Source organism: Nomascus leucogenys, chromosome 10 (genome assembly GCF_006542625.1).
Source record: "Nomascus leucogenys isolate Asia chromosome 10, Asia_NLE_v1, whole genome shotgun sequence".
In the NCBI taxonomy this organism is placed as follows: Eukaryota; Metazoa; Chordata; class Mammalia; order Primates; family Hylobatidae; genus Nomascus; species Nomascus leucogenys.
Window position 1 is genome coordinate 29,966,200 of NC_044390.1, and position 26,098 is coordinate 29,992,297.

The window sequence follows — 26,098 nt, forward strand, 5'->3', positions numbered from 1 at the left end:
CACCCAGATTCCTCTACTACAACTAATTAAAATTCTGGCATTTCTTAGCCCTTGGTGGCAGAAAATTAAAGCAAATCTTTAATGAAATATTGAACATGAATTATAAATAATGTTTGCATCCTAGCAGGATGTACAGGTACCACTTAAACTATTCCAAAAAGCACAAAGACAGATAATAATATTAGATACCTTAATATCACATGAAAATACCACTACCACCAATAAAAACTATGACAGTAACAGTAAAAATGAAAAAATAGAAATTCTATTCAATGGTTGTTCTGAACTTGGAATGATCTTAAGCACCTTACTATTTAAAGCACAGAGATGGAAACATGTTTAGAAAATGAAAATTCCCTACTTTATTGGAATAACACAGTGAAATCTTAAGATTAATTAGACTGGTCAAATGTTTTTCAGTGTTTTTCTTGTCACATCTTTATCTGTTCTTAGTGTCAAAGAGCCCAACTTATATGTCTTTTGTTTCTTTGTTTTACAAATTTAAATTTATTGAATAAGTATAGGAGAGAAGGGAATAAAAAACATTCCAATGGTGGTTTGCATATTTTCTTTCTTGTTAAAACTCAGTGTTTTACTTTTTTTTTTTTTGTCTGTCTTTTTTTGTATGACACTTTTGGTTTATATTGGTGATACATCTTTTTCCTCCTCTTTCTACTCTTATTTTTCCTCTTCCTCCATCTTTTCTTTTTGTGTTTCCTCCTCCTCCTCTCTCTCTTCATTTTCCTCCTCCTCCTCCTCTCTCTCTTCTTTTTCCTCCTCTATTTCCATTATTTCCATTTCCATTTCCTCTTTCTCTTTCTCCTCTTCCTCTTTTTCCTCCTCTTCATTCTCTGCTTCAGATTCCTCAGGGGTAAATATCATTTGTTGTTCCAACAAGATATTTGGAAACCGAGACTGTACAATGAAAACAGTTATGACACACAGCATAAAACATAACATTCTCAATAATAAAATGAATGTGCACAGTGGATCACACACAATTGGCCGAGGCATTTCCCATTTTGGATACCAAAATCGGTAATCTGTAAACAAAGAAGCAATTGAAAGCTGGATTTCACATAAAGTAGTTAAATTGTTCAAGAAATAAAGGACAACAATACATACATGTGGCTTGGTCACGATCTGCATTACCTAGAAAGAAAAAGAAAGTCCACAAAAATTAGATAAAATTTCTTCCTTCTCTAAAAAATAAGAATCTCTGAATCATAGTGTCACTTTCTCCTGGTTCTCAGGCATTATCTTTGATGTCCTCCCTCCAACCAGTAGCCAATTTTAAAGTACAATATATTCTCTTTTAGTGAAATCAGGCTGGTCTGCTACAGAAAGTATGGAAATGTATGAGTAAAGAGATATGCATTCTAGTGCTAATTCTGTCTTTACGTCATTGACCTTGCATACATTTCTCCACTTCTGCCCTTAAAATATTGTTCCAGCTCCAACATTCTAGGATTCCACACTATCTCTTATTTTCATCTCTCTTTTCCCCCACAGATAACTCCTAATTAATCTTAGAAATCTATTCACTTTCCTCATTTAATTCTTATTTTCAGAAGCTTTCAGTTGCTCTTAATTTCCCAGATGGCAAAGTTAGCGCTATACCCTGGCATTCAATATTTTTAGTTAACTAGTCCAATGAGATAATAATAGTTTTTAGGAAATAAATTCCCTTTCTTCTGCTCATTTGGGTTGAGAGATGTATTAGTCAATTTTCACAGTGCTATAAAGAACTACCTGAGACTGGGTAATTTACAAAGAAAAGAGATTTTGCCTGTAGTCCCAGCTACTTGGGAGGCTGAGGCAGGATAATCACTTGAACCGGGGAGGTGGAGGTTGCAGTGAGCCGAGATTGCACCACTACACTCCAGCCTGGTGACAGAGCAAGACTCTGTCTCAAAAAAAAAGAAAAGAAAAGGAAAGGTTTAATTGACTCATAGTTCTGCATGGCTGAGCAGGCCTCAGGAAATTTAAAGTCATGGTGGAAGGTGAAGGGGAAACAAGGCACATCTTACATGGTGGCAGGAGGGAGAGTGAGCACTGCCAAACACTTTTTTTTTTTTTTTTGAGACGGAGTCTCGCTCTGTCACCCAGGCTGGAGTGCAGTGGCGCGATCTGGGCTCACTGCAAACTCTGCCTCCCGGGTTCACGCCACTCTCCTGCCTCAGCCTCTCTGAGTAGCTGGGACTACAGGCGCCTGCCACCACACCTGGCTAATTTTTTGTATTTTTTTTTTTTAGTAGAGACGGGGTTTCACTGTGGTCTCGATCTTCTGACCTCGTGATTTGCCCGCCTCGGCCTCCCAAAATGCTGGGATTATAAGCATGAGCCACTGCGCCCGGCTGCCAAACACTTTTAAACCACCAGATCTTATGAGAATTCACTAACTATCACGAGTACAGCATGGGGGAAACTGTCCCCATGATCCAATCACCTCCCACCAGGTCTCTCCCTCAGCACTTGGAGATCACCATTTGAGATGAGTTTGAGTGGGAACACAGAGCCAAACCATATTATTCTGCCACAGCACCTTCCAAATCTCATGTCCTTCTCACATTTCAAAACACAATCAAGCCTTCCCAAGGGTCCCCTAAAGTCTAAAGTCATTCTAGCATTCACCCAAAAGTCCAAATTCAAAGTCTCATCTGAGATAAGATAAGTCCCTTCCATCTATAAGCTTGTAAAATCAAAAGCAAGTTAGTTACTTCTAAGATACAATGAAGGTACAGGCATTGGGTAAATGCTCCCATTCCAAGTGGGAGAAATTGGCCAAAACACAGGGGCTACAGGCCCCATGCAAGTTCAAAACCCAACAGGACAGTCATTACATCTTAAAGCTCCAAAATAATCTCCTTTGGCTCCATGTCTTACATCCAGGGCTGATGCAAGGGGTAGGCTCCCAAGGACTTGGGAAGCTCTGCCCTTGTGGCTCTGAAGGGTTCAGGCCCTGTGGCTGCTTTCACAGGCTGGCATTGAGTACCTGTGGCTTTTCCAGGCACATGGTGCAAGTTGTCATTCTGGGATCTGGAGGATGGTGGCCCACTTCTCACAGCTCTATTATGCAGTGCCCCAGTAAGGACTCTGTGTGGGGGCCCCAACTCCACCTTTCCCCTCTGCATTGCCCTAGTAGAGATTCTCCATGAGGGCTCCACTCCTGCAGCAAACTTCTGCCTGGACATCCAGGTGTTTCCATACATCCTCTGAAATCTACGTGAAGGCTCCCAAAGCTCAACTCTTGTCATCTATGCACCTGCAAGCCTAACACCACATGGATGCTGCCAAGGTGCTACCAAGGCTTGGGGCTTGCACCCTTTAAAGCAATGGCCTGAGCTGTACCTTGGCCCCTTTGAGCCACAGCTTAAGCTGGAATGGTTGGGAGGCAGGGCACCGTGTCCCAAGGCTACACAGAGCAGCGGAGACCCGGGCCTGGCCCATGAAACAATTTTTCCCTCCTAGGCCTCTGGGCCTGTGATGGGAGGGGCTGCCATGAAGATCTCTGAAATATCCTGGAGACGTTTTCCCCATTCTATTAAGGGTTCTTAATAGAACCCTGTTCTATTAAGGGTATATAGGCATCATTCCACCATCTCTTAGCATTTACTGTTATGGTAGAGAAGTTTGAAGCCAGTCTGAATTTTCCCACTTTACGTGGGAACATCAATTGCCAAAGCAGCATTACTACCACATGAGTGTGAAGTCAATTTTGTATTGTAGAGCTGAAACCAGGAAGTACAGTTCTGTGAATTATTTTCTCTGTATAGCTTCAGGTAAGAGTTTGCCAATGACGGGAATGCAAATGAAATAGGAAAGATATAAGAAAAGCAACCACCGGGGGTGATGGTAGGCCAGGTAAGATGGATCAATGTGAGTTTCACAGTGGCTTCTTGGTATAATACAATGGAGAACTATCTGCTTTGTTGCCACTTCTCTGCCTTACTGTGGCCACTTCCCTGACCTTCACTCCCTTAGTGTTTGCAGTATTCAGATAAACTGTATTTCCTATGTTAAATACTTTATTGCTAAAATACTTAGAGTGACTATTTTTCTGATTCAACCCAGACTGTTAAACTTCTTAATAACTGATCTTACATTTTTGCTTGGATGTTTTAAGATTCTTTCTTTTCCACTGAAGTCCAGTAACTTACTAGGCTATGTCTACTGTGTTGACTATTTTGTGTCACTTTTTCCCCGCACATAGTGTGCACTTTCAATGTTTAGATTCAAGTATTTTTATTTCTGTAAAATTTGTTTTATTACTTAAGTATCTGTATATCTCTCTCTAGTTGCATTTTCTGTTCTATTGTTTTGGTTCTGTTCTTGAGGCCCTACAATTATTCACATGTTGAAACTGAGTCCATAGTTATAGTTTTATCTGTGTATATATACACATTTATATATATGTTTATTAAAATTCTTAATTTCCAACACTTATAATTCCAATTCACCACCATAAGATTCATGCTTACTTTTTCCTTTACATATTTGTATTCCATTTCTGACAGTGAGAAAACTAGCCCCCACTATACTTAATTAATTTATTTTTTTGATCAATCCCCCAGTATGCTTCTGATCTCCCATCATTGTCTCTAGCCCTTAGCACACATAGGTGCCTTCCTCACTCTGCTTAGACACTCAGATTTAGCAAATAAAAATAAATGATGTCAGGTTACATTTGAATCTTAGAAAGCAATAAATATTGTTTTAGTATAAGTCTGTCCAATGTAATATTTGGAATATGTTTATGCTGAAAAATTGTCCTGTATTAATTGGCCAACTTAGGGGCTGGCCCTACGCTGGGACACCCTCCCACCCTGCTCAGACTTTGATACCCAGCTCTGGGCTTCTGCATGTGTGGATTCCTTCCTTACCCCACTTGGGCCCTGACTTCACCCATGTCAAGTCATCTTCCCCACATTAAAACTTTCCTCACCTAATTTGCACTCAGACACCTCATGTGTGATTGCCCCTAAGTATGGATGCCCCCTTTACTGGCTTAGGTTCTGAAATCTCTTCTCAGCCCACTCCAACATGGACTCTTCTTATTCTTCTTGGCCTCCAACAACCACTGCCAGACCATCCCCCCAGGGATGCCTTCCTCACTGGCTCAGACTCTCCCTTCCATCCCATGTTGATGCTCTCCTCACCTTGCCTGGGCACAGATGCCACATACTCAGTCATCCCTTCACGGACATCTTTTTATTCTGCTCTGGCTCTGATACCCCAAACCTCATGTATGGACAGTTACTTCATTCCATGAGGGCTCTGACTTCCCACACATGGCCACATCTCTATGTGGACAGCATCCTCACCTTGCTTAGGTTTCCTTTCCGTGCCTACTGCATCTCATGTGGATCCTTTGTTATGCTGCTTAGGCTCTAACATATCACTTCTGGATGCCGCTCTGTGCAGATGACTACATTCCCCTGACCTGCCCAGTGACTTTAGGGTTGAATTTCTCAGAAAAAGAAAGACAAGGAAAAGAGGAAGAGCAAGAGTTTGCATCTTGATTCAAGTGAAGCAAGAGCAGAAATATTAGGGTGGATTCATCCCTGCAGTGGTGTTATAGTAAAACTGTCCACTAGTTTTTGTTTCTGTTTTTTCTTCAGCACAAAAACATAATATATTGGGAGGCTGAGGTAGGAGGATCACTTGAGGCCAGGAGTTCGAGACCAGCCTGGGCAACATAAGATACTGTCTCTGCAAAAAATAAAAAAATAAATTAGCTGGGCATGGTGGCACATGCCTGTAGTCTTAGCTACTTGGGAGGCTGAGGCAGGAGGATTACCTGAGCCCAGGAATTCGAGGTTACAGTGAGCTATGATCATGCCACTGCATTCCAGCCTGTGTGACAGAGCAAGACCCTGTCTCTTTTCCACAATCTACAAAGAACTTAAACAAATTTACAAGAAAAAAACAAACAACTCCATCAAAAAGTGGGCGAAGGATATGAACAGACACTTCTCAAAAGAAGACATTTATACATCCAACAAACATATGAAAAAAGCTCATCATCACTGGTCATTAGAGAAATGCAAATCAAAACCACAATGAGATACCATCTCATGCCAGTTAGAACAGTGATCATTAAAAAGTCAAGAAACAACAGATGCTGGAGAGGATGTGGAGAAATAGGAACACTTTTACACTGTTGGTGGGAGTGTAAACTAGTTCAACCATTGTGGAAGACAGTGTGGTGATTCCTCAAGGATCTTGAACCAAAAATACCATTTGACCCAGTAATCCCATTACTGGGTACATACCCAAAGAATTATAAATCATTCTACCATAAAGACACCTGCACACGTATGTTTACTGCAGCACTGTTCACAATAGCAAATACTTCGAACCAACCCAAATGCCCATCAATGAGACTGGATAAAGAAATTGTGGCACATATACACCATGTAGTACTATGCAGCCATAAAAAAGGATAAGTTCATTTCCTTTTCAGGGACATGGTTGAAGCTGGAAACCATCATTCTCAGCAAACTACCACAAGAACATAAAACCAAACACCGCATGTTCTCACTCATAAGTGGGAGTTCAACAATGAGAACACATGGACACAGGGAGAAGAACATCACACACCGGGGCCTGTCAGGGGGTGGGGGCTAGGGGAGGAATAGCATTAGGAGAAATATCTAATGTAGATGATGGGTTGATGGGTGGAGGAAACCACCATGGCATGTATATACCTATGTAACAAACCTGCACGTTCTGTACATGTACCCCAGAACTTAAAGCATAATAATTAAAAAACAACATAATATGCTATTTACTTATTATCCAAATTTATCTCCTACCATATTCCCCTAAGCATTATATATTTTAGCTATAGTTATACTTTTGGGGTATATTCTCTCATGTTTGGAAAAACTAAAAGAAAAATGTAATCAAACATATTTTCTACTTTTTACTTTAGAAATATTTGGAGATTTCAGCTTTTTGGAGGAAAAACTAAAAGAAAAGGGTATTAAATATGTGCTACTTCATAAATATTTTGGAATATACTATCCTTTAAAGCAGTTGTTATCAAACAGGCTGCTGTTTGGGCATAAACTGTGAAGCTTTTTAAGGGTATAACTGTTAGTTCTCATTCCTTCTTTCTGACACTCTGGTATGTCCTCAGGGGAAGGAATAAGGGTTAAGATAGAATAGAAAAGGCTCTGCAGTTTAGAAAAATCTAAAGATGATACTGTGTCAGCCATCCTTTGATAACATAATAGTAGCATTCTGATCAAAGGAATAATATTAACATGACAATAAAAAACTAGTGTTCAATCACTTATTTTTCTTGTTGTCCAATCCATTATGCATTTTTTTCATGTTTGTTATTTTCTTTATCTTACTGCATAGAAAATCTGTGCATTTGTCACGTCTGCCACATCGAGTACAAAATATTCCTGGTTCATAAGGTCTTCTCGTCAGCATTCCTCTACAAACAAAAAAGCAGAAAACATTTAGTTAGAATAAGCTTCCATTTTTACATGTAATTTAAATAATATAGTTACTAATTTTTAATCAGGTTAAAAAGGCGAGTTAAGGAACTGGACTTAAGGAAATACTTTAATTAGAGATTCAATGTTTCCCTTTTGTTCTCCCCCAGGAAGCAGTCTTTTCTGAAACGAATTCCCCTGCCCTAGAAACAAAGTATTATAATTAAATATAAGAATGGGTTTTAAAGCTTCTTTCATTTTAGTTTACAGCAAAATGTATCCTTTAAAAATGAATGATGTACACCAGGTGCGGTGGCTCATGCTTATAATCCCAGCAATCCCAGCACTTTGGGAGGCTGAGGCAGGCAGATCACGAGGTTAGGAGATCGAGACCATACTGGCTAACACGGTGAAACCCTGTCTCTACCAAAAATACAAAAAATTAGCCAGGCGCGGTGGCGGGCACCTGTAGTCCCAGCTACTTGGGAGGCTGAGGCAGGAGAATGGTGTGAGCCCAGGAGGCGGAGCTTGCAGTGAGCTGAGATGGGCCACTGCACTCCAGCCTGGGTGACACAGCAAGACTCTGTCTCAAAAAAAAAAAAAAAAAAAGAATGTAGGCTGGGTGGGGTAGCTTCCCCACCTGTAATGCTGGTGCTTTGGGAGGCCAAGGTGGGATAATCTCTTGAGACCAGGAGTTCGAGACCAGCCTGGGTAACAAGCAAGACCTCGTCTCTTCAAAAATATGTATTTTTTTAATTAGTTGGGCATGGTGCATGCCTGTAGTCCCAGCTACTAGGGATACTGAGAAGGGAGGATCACTTGAGTCCAGGAGTTTGTGGCCGCAGCGAGCTATGACTGTGCCACTGCACTCTAGCCTGGGCAACAGAACAAGGCTCTGTCTCTAAAATAAATAAATAAATAAATAAATAAATAAATAAATAAATAAAACTTAAAAATAAATGATATAGAATGTTTTATAATTAATTGCTTCCTGGTTGGCCCAAATACATAAAAAGTTTCATAGAAATGATATATTAAGTATCTGTAGAGTTTACAAAATTCTGAAATGCTTGTGTCCCAAAGACTCATCTGCATGAATTATTTTGGGGGTGTATATAAAAACACATAAATTTATAAAGAAGCAAATAAATATAAATGGGAGTTTACAAAGTTGATTTAACCCATTGTACAGAGCTAAAGAGAGAAGTAAGAAATAATTACATCAATTGCCTACAGCTAAATGAGAAAAAAGGCCCTAAAGTACTTTTAAATTGGGACATTTAAATAAATGATCTAGGATAAGAAAGGTAGAGAAAACAAGTAGGGAAAAGATACATTTGAGTGGGGGCAGCATCATTAATCCTGGTAATTTAATCAGTATTGCCTATTTACCTGGTATATAATTGGGAGCTATAAAAACAAACACTCGTTATTCAAGTCCTTGGTTAGGCCTTATTACGCCTTCTAGAAGAATGGCCAAGCCTAATAAATATATATTCAAAAACCTGAGTATCACATTTCTCAGATATATCTTATTTAATCAGAGAGTTTGGGTGATACCCAATAAGGCATCTGATACCCTTGAATTGTAAGCATTCAAGTCCATCAGGAAGATCCAGAGGTTTGTGATTATTTGTAGATCATATATCACTTCTTCAATTACACTGTTCTATTATCCAACTATTTCAAGAAAGAAATGCATTTTGTTTAGAACCCAGCCAGAGCAGAAACTCAAGAGTTGATCTAGTCACCTTTAGCTACACCCTGATCTATTTTTCCTGTCCCAACCCTTTTTCGCCAAAACAGATGCCTCCAACACAAAAGCAGATGCATTGTCTCCTAAGGTCCCAAGGATGGGGGACCTCTGTCCTTATACCTAAGTAAAAAGCTACTCAGTATAAAAACTGCCTTTGAGAACTAGAGCATAGGTCCATCACCCCAAGATCATAATGTCTGATATCTGTAGCCTGGAAAAACTGTGGAAAGGCAAATAAACAAATATAATAATGCATACATACATCCATAAAACTGAAAATAAATAAATCCACACTGTGGTAGACTACAATGAGTCCCCTCTTTCAAAGGTTTGAGTTCTATAATCATTATTTCTATTACACAGCCAGAAACATCAGGCTAATACTCTCCCCTATGTTAATCTTCCTCTAGTTCTGAGTTTCTAAGAAAGTGAACCTAAATCTACTTGAGTCTAAATCCACAGCACAACTCCCAACTTCAATTGGAATTATTGGGCCAGATTAGAAGGAAATAATAGGTAACTATCTATAAGCAGCAAAGTTCACTGAAATTTCACAGCTGTCCTGGCAGTGCCTTAGAAAATTTGCATTTTCTAAGAAGCAGACCAGTGGTTCATCAAGACCAAGTCAACACTCTTGAACACAGTCTTCTAGAACTTTTCTTAGCCTCTATCTGGCCATAGCCTCAGTACAATGCTACCTATAGAGCATGTGTCCAGATCCTAGATAAGGACATGTTACCTGGGCGGCCTAACAGACAAGCGTACCCATTTCCAACCCCAAGTTCATTAGAAGACCATTATTCAAACTTTATAATAGAAACACAGTCTTTCAAAATGAGAGCACAATTCTGGCGGTGGTAGAAATTTTCTTTGCCTACACTAGACTCATATCTGCCAACACATTGTTCATCAAGGAGGTAATCCAGCCCATAGCTTGACAATCTAGCAATTACAATTTGTAGGCAGATTCTTCAAAGTTCTCCATCCAGACTCACATAGTCTGTACATTATTCACAGAACAAGAGCCAAAGCACATGAAACAGATGTCGATTTTTCCATCTCATACAGCCAGAAAAACTAGACTACTTACAACAGCTTGTTTCATTTTTCACTACTTCTTATATATCACCACAACACTGGCTTCTAGTTTGTTTCTGGAAGATCTATAGGTTTTCCAAGAAGACTAATTTTTTTCCAAGAAGAATCGATTCCAATAAGTTTGAGAGAAATACAGTGTAGGCAGCAGCAAGGAAGATAAACTATAACAGAGATCCCATCTGGCTGTCTTTCTGCAACATCTAATATATTTGTCTTTGCCAAAAATTCCATGACTACTTCCTGGGCCTATTCAAGGTCAACGAAAGTATGAACTCTGTTGTTTTTTTTTCTCTCAAATTATCCCTGTATGTGCAAAGCTATTTTATTTATATCACTTTCTGTAAAATTTTGTTGGCTAGGTCTCCTCCCTTCACTTAACATATCCTGCACCTAAAGGACTGTGGATCACAGTTAAACAGTTAAAACAGTTAAACAGTTAAAGCTCCTTTAAGGTTGATATTATTTAGCTGTGCCATCCTCTAATCCTCCTTGAGAGAGATATTTACCTTCAGATCACGCCTCCTTATTCACTGAAGACTTTGACACCTGACACATCATTCTTAGTCATCATTTTTCATTTTCTCAGAAGTTGGTACCTATTTGACCACAACATTCATATGGATAATTCATCCAATAACTTGGTTTTTCCATTACTAGATTTCTTTACCACCAAATTGCTTCCCAATTCTCCATAGTTGTCACTTTTATAGCTACATTCTGGATCCTGTTACCTCTTTAAACAGCTCCACCTCTGAACTCACAAAATCAGACATTTCACTCACTGGCTATAATCTCCTATCTTCCTTCCAGCGTGTTCACTTATTTACTCCTGCCACACTGCTTCATTAATTTCACTGAGATATCATGTCTATTTTCTCTCCTATTTTCTCTCTATCCATTCTATTGTCTCTTCTTTTTTTCATTTAATTTTTAAAATTATACTTTAGGCCAGGCACAGTGGCTCACGCTTGTAATCCCAGCACTTTGGGAGGCCGAGGTGGGCGGATCACGAGGTCAGGAGATCGAGACCACGGTGAAACCCCGTCTCTACTAAAAATACAAAAAAATTAGCCGGGCGTGGTGGCGGGTGCCTGTAGTCCCAGCTACTCGGAGAGGCTGAGGCAGGAGAATGGCGTGAACCTGGGAGGCGGAGCTTGCAGTGAGCCGAGATCGCACCACTGCACTCCAGCCTGGGTGACAGAGTGAGACTCCGTCTCAAAAAAAAAATAAAATAAAAATAAAATAAAATTATACTTTAAATTCTCAGGTACATGTGCAGAATGTGCAGGTTTGTTACATAGGTATACACGTGCCATGGTGATTTGCTGCACCCATCAACCCATCATCTACATTAGGTATTTCTCCTAATGCTATCCCTCCCCTCACACCCCACCCCTTGACAGTCCCTGGTGTGTGATGTTCCCCTCCCTGTGTCCATGTGTTCTCATTGTTCAACTCCCACTTATGAGTGAGAACATGTGGTGTTTGGTTTTCTGTTCTTGTGATAGTTTGCTGAGAATGATGGTTTCTAGCATCATCCATGTCCCTGCAAAGGACATGAATAAGAGAGGACACAAACAAATGGAAAAACATTCCATATTCATGGATAGGGAGAAACAATATCGTGAAAATGGCCATACTGCCCAAAGGAATTTATAGATTCAATGCTATCCCCATCAAGCTACTATTGACTTTCTTCACAGAATTGGAAAAAACTACTTTAAATTTCATATGGAACTAAAAAGAGCCCGAATAGCCAAGACAATCCTAAGCAAAAAGAACAAAGCTGGAGGCATCACGTTACGTGACTTCAAACTATACTACAATGGAACAGAACAGAGGCGTCAGGAATAACGCCACACATCTACAACCATCTGATCTTTGAAAAACCTGACAAAAACAAGCAATGGGGAAAGGATACCCTATTTAATAAATAATTTTTTCTATACTCAGATTCATACATGTGTTCCTTTATAGTCTCTGGACTTTAATGTTCCGATAGGTAAGTCCTTATACCTTCCAAATTGTAAGTAAAGTCACTAATATAGCCTTCATGACTTCACTTTGTAATGTTTAAGTCTTTTATGTGTTAGAAATTTATTTCTCTAAGATGAGTGAAAAACTCAGTTTTACTTTTATCCAGCCAGTAGGCTCTCCTAATTCCATTATTTAAATACTTTAACCAGTGATTTTAAATGCCAACTTTATCACAGTCATTACATATGGATTTGGATCTACTTATTGACCCTCACCTGTATAACACAATAACTCTATCTATTCATATGCCCATATTTTAGCCTTTTAACTATTGCAGCTTCATAACATATTTTGAAATCTGGTAGCTATAACTTCCCTTGTTATTCATTACCTTCTTTGCCTAATTATATACCAGTGTTTATTTTTTTCATATAAATTGTAATGTTATTCAGTTATATCAACTTATAAAAATATTGATTAAAAATTTTAATCTGAATTGAATGAAGTGTATGGAATGATAAAGACTGAAGTGACTTTAAAACACTGAATATTTCATCTATAAACATGGTATGTCTTTCCACTTTTAAAAGTTCTATTAAATATTTTAGTAAACTTTAAACATTTTCTTCATATTAAGTCTGTAAAGTTTTAAGATATATCTTATGTTTTTATACATATTGTCTTACAGTATTTTCCAACTCATAATTTCATAGATAGGAAAGCTTTTAAGCTTTGAAGATTAATTTTATAAATTGCTGATTTGCTGAATTATATTATTTTTATTAATTTTAAAAATGAGGAATCTTGGGTTTCTTCAGTATTGAATAATAATGTATCTGCTTTCATCTTTCATTTAGGCCCTTTATTTCTTTCTTGGGTCTAATTGCATTGATTTGCTTTTCTTCACTAACACTGGTATCTTGATTGATTCTTATAGAATGAATATTTTTTTTTTTTTTTTTTTTTTTTTGAGACGGAGTCTTGCTCTGTCCCCCAGGCTGGAGTGCAGTAGCGCGATCTCGGCTCACTGCAAGCTCCGCCTCCCAGGTTCACGCCATTCTCCTGCCTCAGCCTCCCGAGTAGGTGGGACTACAGGCGCCCGCCTACATGCCCGGATAATTTTTTGTATTTTTAGTAGAGACGGGGTTTCACCGTGTTAGCCAGGATGGTCTCAATCTCCTGACCTTGTGATCCGCCTGCCTCGGCCTCCCAAAGTGCTAGGATTACAGGCTTGAGCCACCGCGCCCGGCCAGAATGAATATTTCTTATCTTTTTAAAACCGTAATGGCAATTCTTGTAGATATCGCCACTAAATATGATACCTTTTAGTTTGAGGTTCTTTAAAAACACCATTTTAATGAAAACAAGAATTTTTCCCTAATTTTACTAAGTTTCACTTGTTAGCTTCTTTTTAAATTGGGAAGGGAAGCTGAATTTGGTTGAATTTTATGGGAGATATTTGTTGGTTTTTATCATTGTGTATTAGTTTTCTCGGGCTGCTGTAACAAAGTACCACAAACTAGATGGCTTAAAAACAACAGAAATTTATTATCTTACAGTTCTGAAGGCAAAAAGTCCAAAATTATGGTGTCAGCACAGTTGGTTCCTTCTGAGGGTTCCAATGGAGACTCACTCCATGCCTCTCTCTTAGCATTTGGTGATGGTCAGCAATCTTTGGTGTTCCTTGGCTTGTAGACACATCACTCCTTCTTTGCATGACATTAGCCCCATGTCTCTGTATCTCCACATTTCCATCTTCTTATAAAGTCACTAATCACGTTGGATTAGGGACCCAAACTACTCCACTATGACCTCATCTTAACTAATTACACCCCAAATCACCCTATTTCCAAATAAGGTCAAATTTTGAAGTCTTAGGTGTTAGGACTTGGGTGACTGTACGACTGTGATGCTGTTTACCTTGTTACTATATTCCCTGTATTTCTGGTAGTTAGGTCTTGAGGCTTGATCAAATTCAGGTTCAATATCTGACACAAATCCAGGGGTCTTTTACCTCAGTGAAGTTTCTAGGGTACAGTGGTATGCTGCATGTTGAGATGTCCCTTCTAAGGTGGAAGATATGTTGTTGCACTTATCTCCTTCTGTAATCAAACAAGGGGCAAAAAAAACTTAGCAGGACTTTTTGGATTTGGAGGCAACATATTCCTCATTTGGGTGTGCTGTTGCAGCGCATTTACTGAGTGACTTGAAAGCTTCTACTTTTGAGTGAGGCCTAGAACAAGAGAAGGCACCAACAGGTGCAGGATGTCACACAAGTTGATCAGCCATTTGGGCCATAGATCCAGCAGATCTAATTGAATATGTCCTTTGTGGCCTCAAACTCTACTGCTGGTACCAAAATCTGTATTAAAGTTCTCCAGAGAAATATAACCAATATGATGTATATGCATGTGTATAAACATACACACACATACATCAGAGAGACAGAAAGGGAAAGAGAGAGAGAGAGAGAGAGAGACTCTATTTTAAGGAATTGGCTCATGGGAGCTGGTTTAAGTCCAAAACCTGCAGGGCAGGCTGGCAGGCTGGAGATCCAGGGAACTGCTGATGTTATAGTCTTGAGTTTGAAGGAGGGAGTCTGGAGGCAAATTCCTTTCTCTTCTGGAGACCTCAGACTTTTCTCTTAAAAGTTGAAAGGACCTCAGACCTTCAACTGATTGGGTGAAGCTCAGTGAAATTATGGAGGATAATCTGCTTTATTCAAAGCCTACTGGTTTAAACGTTAATCACATCTGAAATATACCTTCACAGTAACATCTAGACTGGTTTGACCAAACAACTGGGCACCACAGCCTAGCCAAGCTGACACATAAAATTAACCATTACATCAGCTTCCTTTAAAAAAATGGTGAGTTTTGCTTTGTCTGACAGTGAAATTACTGGCAGATAACTGCCATCCTGTTGAGGGTTGGTTTTAGGATTAGATGGGTCTATATTACTGTTTCCCTTATTCCTATGGTGGGCTTGGTCTTTGGGTATGGTTCTTACTCTTAGGGCATGGCCTTTCTGAGTCCACAAGCTAGTGCCCAGGGTGTTAACTAACAACTCTCCATTTTGGCTGGGCCCAAACTGTAACTCTATCTATCTTCTCAGCACTGTGCAGCTTCTGAAATATCTGTGCAGATCTTCAGCTTCTGAATAACTGGTCCCCGCTAATCCATTGAGCATCTTGCTTTGTGAGGTGCAGCTAAAGAGTTGGCCAAGGACCTGCAGAAAGTTTTTACATAGACTCGGGGGGCTTCTTCTTTGAAGCCTCCTCCTCTTTGAGATTCTGGTCCCAAATACCAAACACCTTAGCACTGACAGACACTGATATCTCCTTTACCCAGCAAAATACACATTCTTTGCTTGGATTCTGTTTCTCTGGCTACAGTTTGGGAAACACTTTCAGGGAGAAAACTGGGACAAATATGTGACTCCCACTGAGTTCTTTCTTATTTGAAGAGATCAAAGACCCACACTGGTTGTTTCCTAATGCCTAAAAACAGTTGTTGTATATGTTTTGTCCAGTCTTTATAGTTATTTTACGCAAGATATTCTTATACCAGCTTACAGAATGTACAGAAGCAAAATGGATAACATAAGAATTGCTAGAAGAAAATATAAGATAATTAAAAATAGCAGTAATATTTTGAGAAAGCTTATCTATGCATGACACAAACCTCAAAACCCATGAAAAAAAACTGATACTTTTGTTTCTACAGTAAAAGAAAACAATACGATTTGACAAAAATGAATTGCATCTTAAGTCAACAGTTAAACATCAAACTGGGGAAATATTTATAAATTACATTACATAAAATGTAATGTGCAATGTCTTTGGCACACTTATAACAAAATTATATTTAACTAAATGAAAGGTCCTGTAGTCAACTGCAGATCCAACATGCCTAAAAATAAAACAGTTATTTTCCCTCCACTCTATATCTTTTCCTAGCTCAGTTAATAACATTACCTATCAATGAAGTGTAAATTCTTATGGTCATCCTTGTGTCTTTTCTAATATTTAAGTTTTAGAGTAATCGAATTAATATTGTTTTATTTTACTTTTTAAAATTGTACTTAAAATGTGTGAGTTTTTATCTTTGAAAATGAAAAATAAGGACTAGTAAATAATTATATGTAAATATTGTTTCAGTTTTTTTCTGTTACATTATAAAGTATTCTAATCTTTATACAGATATCTTTGTAGATTAGGAACATTTTCTTTCTTTATTATTTCTCTTTCCTTGGCTCTTCTCTATTCTTTAGAAACACCAGTTTGTAGATGTATATGCCATACATATTTCCTTTATTTTTTCATATATATTTTGACCTCTATTCTTCACCTTTGTGTTTCTGAGAAAAATTTTCAAGGTTGCTTTGACTTGTTGTTTTCTGTATGCATGGCCAGGTCTGTTTTATTTTTCCATTCTGCATTAATTTTCTGTAACTATATTAACAAATTACCACAAATTGGGTGGCTAAAACAACATTAATTTATTCTCTCACTGTTCTGGAGGCCCAAAGTCCAATATCAAGGTGTTGGCAGGGCTGTGCTGCCTCCAAAGGCTCTTAAGAATCTGTTCCTTGATTTTTCCAGCTTCTGGTGGCCTTAGCTCCTTGGCTTATGGATGCATCACTGTAGCTGCTTCCGCTGTAGTCACACTGCCTCCTCCTTTTTTGTGTGTCTAATGCTGAATCCTCCTCTCCATCTCTTACAAGTATACATGTGATTGCATTTAGCCCTCACCCAAATAATCCAGAATAAACACCTTCTCTCAAGATCCTTATCTTAACCACATCTTTGCCATATTAGGTAATATTCACACTTTTGCCGTTTAAGTAATATTGACAGGTTCTGGAAATTAGGACCTAAACATAACGTTGGTGGGGTGGGGGGGCACCGTTCATCCTACTATACCTTCTAATTTTCAATTTGGTTTTTTACATTCATTTCTACCCAGTATTTTATAATATTGTAATGGATTGATTTTTCTACCAACTATCCTTAAGAGAGATAATGAGATAATGTGATTGTCTATTTTAGGTACATAATCAAATAAGAATTGGACTGAGTTGACTGATAACTGTTCCAATCTAGATCCTTCATGGTAGACTTGCCAATATTTGTATCAAAGGAAAAATGGTTAACAGAAATTTCAAGACAAAGAAGCCTATGCAATAGGAGAGTAGCAAGAAAAAAAGGGTAATTTCAACAACTAGTAGCTTCATCTTATCACTGTAGTCATCTGAGACCCCTGTACTCACTATTCTTATTAAGGTCACCAAATACCTTCATCTCATCTAATGGAACTGTCAGTTCTCCTTCCTCAATTTCTCATTCTCTCAGCAGCATCTTATAGAGTTAACCAGTTTGGCCTTCTTAGCTCATGTTCTTCACTTGACTTCCAAGTACCTTACCAGCAGGTTTTTGGTTTCCCTCATACCTCATTAGCCTCTCTTCATTCTCCTTTACTAGCTCTTTTGCCTTAGTTTGAAATAGCGTAGCGCCCCAGGACTTAGTTCTTAAATTGTCTCCATATTCACTCTCCCACATGCTGATCTAATTCACTGTGACTTCCACTTCAGGGCCTTTATACCAGAAGTTTCCTCTACTTAGAAAACAACCACATACTTTCATATGGCTGTCTGCTTCTTATGATTCATTCACACTTCTACATTGATTTTTCTATCTGATATACTCAAATAGAAAACATATCTTTTGATCTTCTCTAAGTTAATGAAATCATCATCCACCCAGTTTTTTAGACTAAAGACATAGGCACAGTGTTGCTTGATTATTTTATTCAATTTATCCCTAAAGTCAAACCAATTGGCTTGTATTATTAGCTCCACCTTCATAATATACCCAGAAACAGACCTTTCCTCACCATTTCCATTCTATGGTAGGCAGAATTCTAAGATGAATCACAAGATCCTCCACTCCTCATGTACACGCCATGCATAATTCTCAGGAGAGTGAATATGATGAATTTTACTTCCATAATTATATTATAAGGCACCACTGACCTTAAAATATTGCCATTATCTAGGTTGGCCTTGACTCATCCTATGGGTGTTTTAAAAGCAGAGAGTTTTCTGTAGCTGGTCACAGAAGAGGAGTCAGAGATTTGAAACATGAGAAGGCTCTGACATACCTTTGCTTACTTGAAGATGGTGAGGCCACGTGTCAAAGAAACATGGGCAGCTCCAGAAGAAGAGACAACACATGGCTAAGAGCCAGCAAGGAAACAAAGACAAGAGTCCCATCACCATACAGAGCTAAATTCTGCTCACAGCCTGAATAAGCTTGGAAGCAGGTACTTCTCCAATCCTCCAGGTGAATACTTAGTCAACATCTGGATTTTGGCCTTTGAGACCCTGGGAAGACAATCCTGCCACAATATGCCTGGGTTCATGACCTATAGAACTGTTTGATAATAAATGGGTGCTGCTTTAAATCACTACATTTGTGGTAATTCATTATCCAACTCGATAAACAATCCACATGCTAAAACCCTAATCCAAAATATCAGTCTGTAGCCTGTACTGCAGGAAACAGCCTCCTAATTGTACTTCCTCTTTACACTCTTGTTTCCTTATATTTCATTCTCTACCAACAGCCACAGTAATCTTTTTGTTAAGGTGTTCTTTTCAAAACAAAAATGAGATCATGTCACTCTGTGCTTAAGACCTTCCAATGGCTTTGTCATTACTTAGGATAAATTCCAAAATCTTTAACATAACATATGTTATTATATTTGGTCTAGCTGTCATCTAACTCTCCACCTCAACTCCTACCTCTAACCACAGTTATTCCTTTCTCAAACATGTTAAACTCATTCCAATCTCTGAGATTTTTATACATGTTCCTATCTGGAACATACTTCTACCGGGAACATCTGGTTTTCAGCTCAAATGACACCCTTCTTCTGTGACTACCCTATCTATCTTCTAGACCAGTCATTCTCTATTTGCTAATCTTGCTTTTTACAGTATATTTTATTGTCTAATTAAAATGTTATTTATCTATGTGTTCACTTATTAAAAAGTGTTTGTCTCCCTGCCAAGACTATAAACTAAATGTGGTGTCTTTTTGCGTCTTGTTAGTAGAAAGAACAGAGCCTGTACATACTTGCTGAGTGAATAAATGAGGATTTGTGCCCCAGAAAAACCTCTACCAACCCTCTCCTCCCCGGTGTACAATTCTGTTTGAATTTGCAAGACCAATCAGTAGTAATTTTTAAAGTTTCTGCATGTAATAGGTATCCCAATGCTTCCAGTCTGTAGGAGTGAAAGGACACCTAAAATGTTTTGCAACTCTATATTCCAAACTTATTTTGCATGTCTATATTCAAAGTTAGCAAGAGCTAATGAGAACATCAGGAAAGAGCTGAGTTTAATTTGACTCACAGCATAGTTCTATTGTTTTTCTTAGCCAGGGGACTACAATCAGTAATCACTGCTTTTTAAATTTTTCTTTCTGGTTTAGTCCCAAAGCATTTTATTTGGCAGAAATTCGTTCTCAATCTTGGTAGGCAGTCAATTCTTACTGTTTATTTAAGATGTTAATTCAAACATTTTCTAACTTATTTGGAAGTTATAATAATATTATTTATAGTATTATATTGACCTGTAAGAAAGCTTGGAACCTTCCAAAAGAGCTCTCAAGAAATGGAAGCTATTTTGAGATGCAGTTATTTTCCATCATTTGAAGGTACTCAGGTATACGGTATAGTCATATATGAATAGCTTGACTAAAAGATGTTTGAAGTGCTTTTCAATCTCTGAGACGTTACAATTCCTTATACATATAAGACAGGTCCCAGTTAATAATGTAATCTCCAAGGGGTGGTCAATTAAAAGTGTTCTTCGTGTTACAAAACTGACATATTCCTTATTTACTAAATAAATTTCAACACATCTAATTTTATTTCTACTTTTACTATAAATTTTAGAATAAACTATTTTGGAAAATAATTTGCCTTATGCTAATTAAGTGAAATATTGTGAAATAATACTAAAGTTAAGGTTACTCTAGGAAGTAATATTTGACTAGTGTATAAGTAAAATCAATATGTCCAATTTATGACTTATTTCATTATAAAATTGATTGAAAATATTTCAATGTAAAGTATTATATTTAATTATTTTATAGTTCAAAAAACACTTATAAAAATATATTAAAAGTTAGAAAAACTTACCTTGAAATATTCTGAATTTATTTTATATTCTTTTATTAATTTTAAGTAACTTACCCTGGAGCATAGTTGCATATGAAAATTGCTGCATGTATAATATGTCCAATTTTTGAACATGGAGTAACAGCACAACCAACTTTGTAAGAGTGGTCCCAAACAAGCTAAAATAAAATTTTCAAGAAAGATGCAAAATTTAATTTTAAACATTTACTTTCATATTATAAACAATAATATATTCCATTCACATGGAACTTTTCACCAAGCAATTCAAGAAATATAAACTATTTTCATTTAGAGACATGTAGAGAGTTACCACGGAGTCTGGGCAGCCTTTTCAACACTGTATTTAGAGAAATACTTCAATAGGTTCTACCAATACCATATTTTTAGGAAGAACTGTTTGAGAACACTGTTGATCCAGAATAATGCTTCAGAGCCAAAGGAAGTCACGCCTGATGAATGAATTTTCAACCTCTGGTTGAATTGGAAAGTTCTAGGTTATTGGAAGAGAGGAAGATGAGAAAGAGGAGAAAAAGTTTTTAAAAGATTGAAGTTGTGGAAAAAAGGGAGAAGAAGAGAGACAATCCGATTATAGGAAAGTAAAAGAGATACAAGAGTAGAGAAGTATTGAATGCTATTGGCATTTCTCCTTCTCTTTGTTAAGAAAATTCTATTGTAGGATAAAACAGAATCTGGCCTTTTCATTAAAAAATGAAATAAAAGAGCTGGTTCCTACAAAAGAGAAACAGATCTTGAATTGGAATGAAAAAGATGGGAATAATCAAAGGCATTCCAGAAATTATCTGTATAACTTTAATATTTCTAATACTTCCAAGTGAACCAAAAAGTACTGTTTTGTTTTGTTAACCTCTGTGCAAGAAAGAGGAACCATTCTTGTTTCATTCTTTTATCTCAAGCCTTAGTGGTTTTAAAAGTGTGATTCTTAAAGAAATAAAGAGACACATTAAAAAGGTGATACATTAAAAGAATAAAGAATAGAATATCTGCAAGAGTTAAAGAAGTTAAGCATGTCATACGTAGGAAACGAGAAGGTCTAGGAGAATAGAATTAAGGAGTAAAAACACAGAGTACTATGTTAGGGAGTAGATTTGGTTAGTTTATTGAGTATTAAAGTCATATTAAAGAGGCTAGGTTTGATAGGAGCAAGTCAATGGAGAATCACTATAACTTTCTAGAAGAAAGAAATGATCAGAAAAAAAAAACTGATGCTAAAAATTTTTGAAGCATGATTGGGTGAAAGAGAAAGACATGAGTTCAACACGAACAAATTCCAAAGTGTAAAGTTCTACATAAAACGTGACATCAGAGTCTATTGATTGAAAAACTACCTTTTAAATAAATGTGGGAGTTCATGCAATAATTTCTTGATCCCTGAGACAAATATTTATTGCAGACCTAAATAATGTCATGTTGTTAGGTTGAGAATATATGGATGAAAAGGCAAGGTCCCTGCCCTCCATGTAGAATCAGACATATAAATAAATTATTGTTAAACAATGTGATGTATAAAATAACAAAGGTTATGTACCTGAAATGAAAAGTGCTTCAATATTCCTGGAGTATAAAGTGTGAGGGTGGATTATTGAACCAGAGGCAGGGAAATAATACTATTAATTTGCATTTCAAATGTTTTAATCAATCAGCTATATAGTAGTATGTGTACTGATATGCACAAAAGCATCTTCTACGTATGTTTATAGTCAATAATTCATAAAGTATTTGTATTTACTGGTTTCTTTCCTCCTTTTCCAGTGTACATTATTTTTAGGAAAGTGACTTTCATCTTTGAACGTGGAGATTAGGTTTACTATATTTAAAATAATGTTTTAATTGTATGGTTCACATAAAAGATGGGATGGTAGGAATTTTGAAGACTAGGAAGATTGATTAAAATTGTGATCTTATTAAATGTAATAGTTTTATTATTTGAGTTTATGTACAAATTTGAAACATAATAAAACTAGGCATAAAGCAATTAAGAAGTGTTTGAATTAATAACAAAATAAAAATTACATACCTGAATATAATTAGAACAGTCTCCAGAGCAACTGCCATTTTCAAAATTGTACATTTTCTTCTCTGCATGCCAACTTCTAATAGCAATACTTGCAGTAAATTCATTTTCAGGGCCGACCCACATATTTTCACCAATACCATAAAATTTAGGATGGACCATATGTACATCTTGTAAATAAATATTATGCTCAAACAAACATTTTTTTCCCCATGCTCTAGCAGTCCGTGATAAAGCTACATCCCAAGTCTGAAAAATATTCAAAAAGCAAAGAGAACAAAAGAAGAAGTTTTTTCTGTAGTCTAAAATATTTTTTCTTGAGTTATCATTATATTTAAAGGAAACAATTCTAACTTTGTACTTGTGCATCTTGGTTGAGAAATTTCTACTGGGAAAAACTTCTATAGGATAATCAGAAATGAGATGACCATTTCCTGAGACAAAGGACTATGTATATATTTGTAATTAAAATATTAGAATGCTAGATGATGGAAATGATAATACTCTTACATGTAGTCTATTCAGAAGTATGTAATGCAATTACCTATAGTCTGCTCAGAGTATATATTTTTAAACTCATGCCTTTTTGTACACAGAAATATAACAATCTAAAATATTATTTAAGAGGTATTAAGTAATGATTATATGCAAAATATCATATTGTCAAGAATAAAATGCTAAGTCAGCATAAATTTTGTCCTCAAATTGCTTTATTAGAATTACGTATATTTTTTATATATCTGATTAGATATACATCTTATATATTGGATTAGATATACATCTTATATATATTGGATTAGATATACATCTTATATATATCGGATTAGATATACATCTTATATATATCTCGGATTAAATATGCATCATATATATATTGGATTAGATATACATCTTATATATATATCGGATTAGATATATATCTCATATATATATATCAGATTAGATATATATTATATATATAAAATCAGATATATATAAGATTAAAGAATGAGAGAAAGAGAAGACGGAGAATATATATATGTGTCTGTGTAAAAAAAAAAAAAACTTTCAACACATGGTATTAGTTGGTGAATGTTACAAGTAAGGCACATATAAAGTTTGTTGCAGAAATATGAGAAAATAGCATAAGATGCTGTTCCCTGGCTAGCTATCTGGAAATAACCAGAAATGTGTGCTTTTATCATCATTTAGAGACTCATTAAATTAATTGTTAGTGAAGGACAAGAACAAAAACCACACACTAGAAAAATCAACAAAATAGTGGTGAAACCAAAAATACTAAGTACATATGTTACAGTGTATCAGAAAGTAAACATCTGAATATCAATACTCATACTTCCTTAGAGCAGGAGTGTCCAACATTTTGGCTTCCCTGGTCCACATTGGAAGAAGAATTGTCTTAGGCCATACATAAAATACACTAACACTAAGAATAGCTGATGACCTAGTAAAAAAAATCGCAAAAGAATTCATAATGTTTTAAGAAAGTTTACAAATATGTGTTGGGCTGCATTCAAAGTTGTCCTGGGCCTCATGCAGCCTGCAGGCCACAGATTGAACAAGGTTGCCTTAGAGTTTTCTTAGTGAATCCCATAGATTATACATAAATACAATATAGAAAATAAACATATCAGACCTTTAGAATATCTCCCTACTACTTCCCTTCCCCTGAGGTAACCACTATTAAAAAAATTGCCTGTGTATACATCTCTCTATCTCTGTATATACAAACATACACACACATTTAACTATAAGTTTGGCTGTTTTAAACGGGTATTTTGTGATTTTTTTCCCATGCATTATTGTGATCATATCATATATAATATTATTGGCCTTCAACTTTCAGTTTTCATGTAGAGAAAGAGATCCATATTAACATAACTAGATGTGCTTAATTTTTACAAGGTCTACATAGTATTCCACAGCATGGATAGCCTATAATAAATGTAACCATTTCACCATTAATAGACCTTTAGATTGTTTCCCATTTGCAAACAATGTCCCATGGACTATACTTCAACCTGATTTATTATGCATATAGTTCACATACCTCATCCTTACTACATGGCAGGCACTATTTTAAGTGTATTTTATGTATTATCTCACTGAATGTTCCAATAACCCTATTATTATTATTTCTGTTTGCCCAGAGGAAGTAACTAAAACACAAAGAGGTTAAGTAGTTTAAGTGTATTAAATGTCTCATAGACAGTAAATTGTGGAGCCTGGATTTAAACCCATGAAATCTAATTCCCAGCTCCAAGTTTATAAGCATTTTACTTCTCATGACTATGTGCAAATAAATTGTAATAGCTCCAAATTCTTTTATTCAACTATGAATAAAAATCATAATTGAAAAGAGAGGTCAAAGTTTCAAGAAGCAGTTAATGAGATATTTAATGAAATATGTCAAGATAAGGTTGATAAATGTGCTTTGAGAAGGCAAAAAATTTTTGTTAGCCATTAGTCTTTGTTTAGCTAGAAAAGCTGAATCCATACTCTAATCTGTACTCTCTTATAGGTAACAGGAAGATTTTAAGATTTTATTTCAATATATTTCCCTAGAATATGTCTAGGTATGGGCCTTTTCTCATTAATTGGGCTTAGCATTTGGTGGACTCCATTAAAAAATAATTTTAAAAGGAAGGTATAATCATAACTCTCATACATGTGTCAATGATTTTAAGTGATTAATTAATGAGGGAACCACTAAGATATTATAGCCTGTTTAAGAAAAATCCAAAGAATTCTCAAGATTACATGTTGTAAAGAAGTGCTGAAATCCATTCACGAATAAATGTAAAAACTGGGTCTTATCTACAGGGAAATAGTCAATTACATTTCATCAGACACGATGAATTTGCATTTCTATGAGCAAAATTAGTTACATTACAATCACTTTTCTACAATTTAAAAATTGTAAATTGCCTAGCTCAAAGACAATTACAGAAAAGATAATTGCTATGTGTAAGATAAACAGTGCACAAAATATTGTATTTCACAATTTTCCCTGACATTTATCTTAATCTAAAAACTTATGTCTCTCCTCAGCTCTAGAAAATTTGCTTCTATTATTTCTTAATTTTCTCCCCTTTATTTTGTTTTTTAGTTCCACACCATTTGTAAGATTTAGGAACTTTGCATTCTATTCTCTCTGTCTCTTAATTTTCCCTTTGTGCTTTTACACATTCATTTATTTATTCATCCATTCAAAACATGGGAATATCTCAATGAATAAGCTGAAGGATACAAAGTTGCAGATGAAAAATTTCATTATTGAAGAAAAAAATATTCATGACACTTGTTAACACAGCAATGAAAGCTTTGGAAGACTTGCAACAGGGGAGACACCTGAGGCTCAACTCCAAACACAGCAAGGATAAGTGGGGATTTATAGCCATGGAGTAGGATGAGGGGGTCAATGAATAAAAAATTATTATGAGGAGACATCAAGTTTGAGGGGGTTCTTGCTACATTGATCTAACAGGATTCTTGCTGAAGACAGGCCACTGTAGTCAGGTCAGGCCAGGTAGAGCTCAAGGGTAGGGGATGAAGATTTTGATCAGACGATATTCAG

General features: G+C 36.5%; 1 protein-coding gene across 1 annotated transcript in view; it reads right to left on the reverse strand.

Moving 5' to 3' along the window:
- Nucleotides 1-678: 678 nt before the first annotated feature.
- GLIPR1L2 (GLIPR1 like 2) overlaps nucleotides 679-26,098 on the reverse strand; it is a 41,238-nt gene continuing 15,818 nt past the window's right edge. The window contains exons 2-6 of the mRNA XM_003259561.2: nucleotides 22,525-22,770; nucleotides 20,544-20,647; nucleotides 7,365-7,450; nucleotides 1,126-1,152; nucleotides 679-1,043 (exon numbers count right to left, since the gene is read on the reverse strand). Of these exons, the coding sequence (XP_003259609.2) occupies nucleotides 679-1,043; nucleotides 1,126-1,152; nucleotides 7,365-7,450; nucleotides 20,544-20,647; nucleotides 22,525-22,770 (828 nt within the window). The remainder of the gene's footprint in view (nucleotides 1,044-1,125; nucleotides 1,153-7,364; nucleotides 7,451-20,543; nucleotides 20,648-22,524; nucleotides 22,771-26,098) is intronic.